At 39.4% G+C, this 5,795-nt stretch overlaps 1 protein-coding gene across 1 annotated transcript; it reads right to left on the reverse strand.

Annotated features, from left to right (window-relative positions):
• Window positions 1-2,033: 2,033 nt before the first annotated feature.
• LOC139479460 (uncharacterized) lies at window positions 2,034-3,256 on the reverse strand. The gene is made up of 2 exons (XM_071262307.1): window positions 2,792-3,256; window positions 2,034-2,366 (listed from the first exon to the last, which is right to left on the reverse strand). Exons 1-2 carry the CDS (start codon window positions 3,254-3,256, stop codon window positions 2,034-2,036), a joined length of 798 nt encoding a protein of 265 aa, XP_071118408.1.
• Window positions 3,257-5,795: the final 2,539 nt, after the last annotated feature.

The following is a 5,795-nucleotide window of genomic DNA, read 5'->3' on the forward strand; positions in this document are numbered from 1 at the left end:
TATGCATATTTTTACCACAACAAGATACATTAAAATCATCCACAAACAGTGAACCATCCACTGAATCACTTAAAACCTTGGACAGACTATTTATTTCAATACTAAACAAGGTAACAGACAAAATACTGCCTTGTGGGACACCCTGATCCTGATTATAATGGTCAGACAGGGTGGTACCCACTCGGACTTGAAATTGTCTGTCTGTTAAAAATTGGGATATAAAATGAGGTAAACGACCTCTCAAACCAAAATCATGTAAATCCTTTAAAATGCCATGTTTCCAAGTAGTATCATATGCTTTCTCAAGATCAAAGAAAATTGATACTATGTGTTGTTTATTTACAATAGCATTTTTCATAAAGGATTCTAATCGTACTAAATGGTCGATAGTACTTCAATTTTGCGGAAACCACATTGGATATTGGTAATTAGATTATTGGTTTCCAGATACCAAATTAATCTATTATTCACCATTCGTTCCATGGTTTTACATACGCAACTTGTTAAGGATATAGGTCGATAGTTACAGGGATCTGTATGATCCCGGCCAGGCTTTGGTATTGGGACTACAATGGCATTATGCCATGAAGGAGGAAAATCCCCTGAGGTCCATATTTGATCAAAAATATCTAAAAGTGTCTCCAGACATGATTCAGGTAAATGTTTTAAAAGCTGGTAGTGGATATTATCATCCCCTGCAGCAGTATCATGAGCTTGCCCAAGGGCGGTATGTAGCTCATGTAATGAGAAGACTTCATTATAGTCTTCACCATTATCAGAAGTGAAATTTACTTTTATCTTTTCCTGTTGTTTCTTAATTTTTTGAAACTCCGGGACATAATTTGATGTTGAAGAATGTTTTGCTAACGTTTCTCCAAGCTTATTTGCAATTTCATTTTTATTAGTTAATAACTGATCACCATCCTTAAGATGATGAACAGAAGATTTTGAGCATTTGCCTTTTATTTTCTGAACCATGTTCCACACCTTGGACATGGGTGTACGGGAATTTATTTTAGAGACATAGTTCCTCCAAGATTGTCGCTTATTTTGTTTAAAAGCACGTCGTGCCTTGGCATTTGTAATTTTAACCTTATCCAAATTATGGACTGTAGGATGTGGGTGAAAATATTTTTCTGCTTTCTTCCTACACTTTCTGGCCTGATTGCACACCATGGTTTACAAATATGGGGATTCGCAGAGGACTTAGGAATGGTTTGGTCAGCAATGTCATTCAGTAAATCCGAAAACAACTGTATCAGATCTGGAATATTCTGGAAAATGTGATGTTTTATTGTGTCAGTACACAGTACCTCATATAAGGACCAATTAGCCTTGGTAAAGTTCCATCTGCATGATGGTGGCTCATCAGTAGGATTAACAGTTTTAAGTATTGTGGGAAAATGATCACTCCCGCAGAGGTCATCATGGACTGACCATGCAAATTCATTATACAAGTTAGAGTCTGTGAGTGACAGATCAAGGGCAGAATAAGTTCCAGTGGCTGGATGTTAAAATATGTGGCAGAATCATCATTAAAAATACACAGGTTGTTGTCAGAAATAAATTCCTCAATGATTTTTCCTTTAGAACTTGTATTTGCACTTCCCCAAAGCGGGTTGTGTACGTTCAGATCACCCATGATGATGCAGGGCTTTGGGAGCTGGTCATACAGACTTTGAAGATCAGACTGTCGAAGATCAGAAGAAGGAGGGATATACAAAGAGCACAGCGTAAAAGCAATGTGCAGAGTCAGACGAACAGCAACAGTTTGAAGATTGGTATTAAGAGGGACAGGACTATGTATTATCCCCTGTCGCACCAAGATAATAGAGCCTCCCGTTGCTTTATCTCCTGGAGGAGAAAATGAATGATGGTCATTGTACTGTCGTAAGGTGAACTGATCTGTAGTTTTCAGGTATGTTTCCTGAAGACACAATGCTGACGGTTGAAATCCTGTATTAATAATTGTATCTCATTAAAATTATGCCTAAGTCCTCTGCAATTCCACTGTATTATGTTGGACAATTGAGTCATGGTGGCTCAATTGGAGATCGCTCGCGTGAATGTGAGGAGGAACTACTCCTCCGCCTGTCCGGTGAGGACAGAGTAACCTCCATATCCAGAGGCCCAAATGAGTTCTGTAAAGGAACCTCTGAAGGTGAAGGGACGATCGGTGCTTGTTTTCTATTCAATTTCTTTTTCCCTTTTTTTGACTGATTAACAGGTTCTTTCATAGACGTTTGATAATGTTTCTCAGGCTGAATCTCAGTTTGAGATCCTGAACTAGAGTGAGTGGCAGGAATATGTTCAGTGAGTTGAATAGTAGCAACAGGTTTTTCTGACTTGACCCATGTCAAGTCAGTCTGGCACGAAACAAAGGATGTTGCTACAGAGCGGGAGACTGCAGCAGAGTAGGAAATGGTAGATGGAGTCGTGGTCTGATCTTTAAATAGTTTTTTGGCATTCAGATAGGATATGTTTCTTTCACATTTGAGTTTCATTATTTTAGATTCCATTTGCCACACAGGGCAAGATTTTGACGAAGCAACATGTGGGCCAGAACATTTTGCACACTTCAAATCATGATCACAGTCAGAGCTCTCATGGCTGTCACCACAGCGATGACATACCACAGAGTTACGACAGGATTTGGAACCGTGACCGAAATATTGGCACTTGTAGCAGCAGAGCGGATTGAGGATATACACATCCACTTTGATGTGGAAATAACCTGCTTTAATTGACTGTGGAAGGGATGTACCGGCAAACGTTATGAGATAAGTATTACTGTTTGTGATGACACCTGTTTCTTCATTGTGAAACGTTTAACTTCAGTAACGGCCTGGTCTCCCAACTCAGTAACGATTTCTTCTTCAGACATGTCGGACAGACAACGAGCCCTGTCACAAACAATGCCTCGACAAGAATTTAATGTTCTGTGCACAGACACAGCAACCTCAATATTGGCAAAGGTAGAGATAGATAAAAGATTGAGAGATTGCTGTCTCCGTGCACACTCCACCAGAAGCGAACCACTACGGAGATGGGTGACGTTCTTCACCTCACCGCAAATCCCAGACACAGCCTTAGATATGGCAAAAGGATTCAATTTGATGGGTAGTTTGTCAGCAGCCTCAATAACCAGGAATCGAGCCCAGGAATCAATATTTTGAGAAATATATCCAGTTGTAATTTCAATTTCCTCTAGACGTCTCTTTTTTTCATTTTGAGAAGAACCAGATTGTTGAGCCATGATGAAAATAATATAATTCAGCACCCCTGTTCCCCACCCGCCATCGAGTGTCAACAAGGACAGTGTTATATTGCACAGGATATCCAGGATGCAAACACCAGGGATACAGGGATGTTATACTCCAGCAAATGTGACTTGAATAGCTATATTTATCTACCAGATGTAGTGCCAGGCAGGTTCAGTCCATGACAAGAAACTGGAGATATACAGAATACAGAGGTCAAACTTCTGGCGTAAGACTCTAGGCGATTTATTCAATCAAAAATTGAGTATTCACACACAAGTTATGCACGGCCAAGACCAAAATATACAGTAAAATACAACACAGGTGTGCATATACAATATTACGCACAGGGCCTGGCATGACCAGCCGATTGATAAGACCGGGCCCATCTTACCACCCGTCTAGGCGAAGTGAGGGTCGAAGTAGTGTGTTGGGCAAAGAAACACAGTTCCAGTAACCAGTGCCCTCAACTACCAGATTCCCGTCCTCCCCGACACAGGGATGCAACACACGGCAAATGGGCTGCCCACTTTGGTCGCCTTGTATAACCAGCAATGGGGTGCTGTGGAATTATTCTGCCCCGGTTCCACACGGGGGAAGAGCTATTAGCGTTACCCAGCACTCACCACAAGGAGGTTGCTCTTCACGAGTGCCACATATGAGCTATTACATATCAACTAATCTATAAATAGCGATGACAGCTATGACTCACCAGTGGATATGTGATTTACCTTTTAGACAAATTATATGATATGTGTATAACCATGAATCTGTGCAAATATACACTCATGGGGAAATCGATTCAATGTCAGAAGCCATCTGTGGATATTTACTCTGGTACCCACTCTTATTACATCAGACAGGGTTTTAAAAATTACGTTTGTTCTGTATGTGGGATTGGGGTCAAAGGTAGTTACTGTTTATGTAAGAGTCACGGTGCTGATAAGGTCAGGAAGCAGATTATTTATGCTAGGAAGAGAGATTACATCAATGAGAGGAATAGGTTGGGGAGAATACATATTTAGATATGAAAAACAACCATTGAGACATTTGAATCTTTTTGTATATACCATTAAATCACAATGGTTTTTGTCAGAGAGTTGAAGGCTTTGGCAAAACAACGTGGTCTACATGGATATTCTCGATTGAGAAATGCTGAATTGATCGATTTACTCGGTTTGGAATACAACAAACCCCAGACTGTTAGAGAATTCAAAGCTCAAGCAAAAAACAGTGGGCTGAGAGGTTATTCTCGAATGAGAAAAGCTGAATTGATCACTTTACTAGATAATAATAAATCAGTTGATAAACCCACTGTTGTTGATAATAATGAGTATAAAATACCAGCTGATGGTTAAAATGTCATTGAGCACATCATTAGATACAACAATTCAGAGGCTACAGGAATCTTTAGAACGCGGGAGTAATAGAGGTTCAGTTTGGGGTGAGGATAAAATCAATAGTTTATATTTAGATATAGCAAATTATATGCCTTTCAAAGGTGGATCTTATATAGATTTACCCCCATATTATAAAAAGAAAAAAGCCATAATTAATGTAAAAAATAAAGGCGATGGCTGTTTAAGAATGATGATAAGAGCTGGATTGTTCCCCGTAGACAAACATCCGGATAGGCCTTCTAGTTGGACTCAACTTTGAAGGTATAGGCGAACCTACACCAATCTCACAAATTGATCAGGTGGAAAAGCAAAATAATTTAGCTATAAATGTTTTCGGACATTCTTCTAAAGGAATTGTTGTACACAGGATAAGCTCCGCTCCGGAACATATCAGGATCGATATGCCTAAAGAGGTGGAAAATATATTAAAATTTGAACATTATTGTAACAAAATGCCAGTACCGTACGTAAGTTACGCCGACTTCGAAGCGCTTATCAAACCTATAGAAAATAATCAAGATAATCAAGATAGTTATACGAAAAAAACTCAAGAACATATTCCTTGCGGGTTTGGATATATAGTTGTAAGGTATGATGGGAAAACAAACCTGCCCGTGATTTACAGAGGTCCCGATGCAGCAGGAAAATTCCTAGAATATCTTCAAAACAAAGAGAGAATAATCAGGGAAAATTTATCGCATAAGAAACCTATTTGTATGACGAGGGATGATTGGAGGGCCTATAAGAAATCGACTAGTTGTCATGTTTGTAATAAACCACTGAATGGGGATTCCATAAGAGATCATTGCCACGGCACGGGTAATTATCAGGGAGCCGCGCATAACGAGTGTAACTTGAAACTAAAAATGAATTCTCAAACAATACCCATCCCCGTTGTGTTTCATAACCTTAGAGGATATGATTCTCATCTCATTATGCAAGCTATCTCAAAGACCGACGGTGGTTTAACGTGTATTCCTGACAATATGGAAAAATATATATCATTCTCGTTGACTAAAGCTATACATTATACGGACAAGGATGGGAAAGCCAGAATAAAGCAAAGTAATGGGCTTAGATTCATAGACTCAGTACAGTTTCTGGTATCTTCCCTGGACAATTTAGCTAATGCGAA

The sequence above is a fragment of the Haliotis cracherodii genome, unplaced genomic scaffold, assembly GCF_022045235.1.
Source record: "Haliotis cracherodii isolate W230 unplaced genomic scaffold, xgHalCrac1.p SCAF_4, whole genome shotgun sequence".
Taxonomy (NCBI): Eukaryota; Metazoa; Mollusca; class Gastropoda; order Lepetellida; family Haliotidae; genus Haliotis; species Haliotis cracherodii.

Excerpts from the sequence above, each read along its gene's own strand:
- LOC139479460 (XM_071262307.1), bottom strand. The coding sequence starts at position 3,256 with ATGGCTCAACAATCTGGTTCTTCTCAAAATGAAAAAAAGAGACGTCTA. Across the intron at positions 2,367-2,791 it reads AACAGGTGTCATCACAAACA|ACTGACTTGACATGGGTCAA; the intron begins GTAATACTTATC and ends GTTTCGTGCCAG.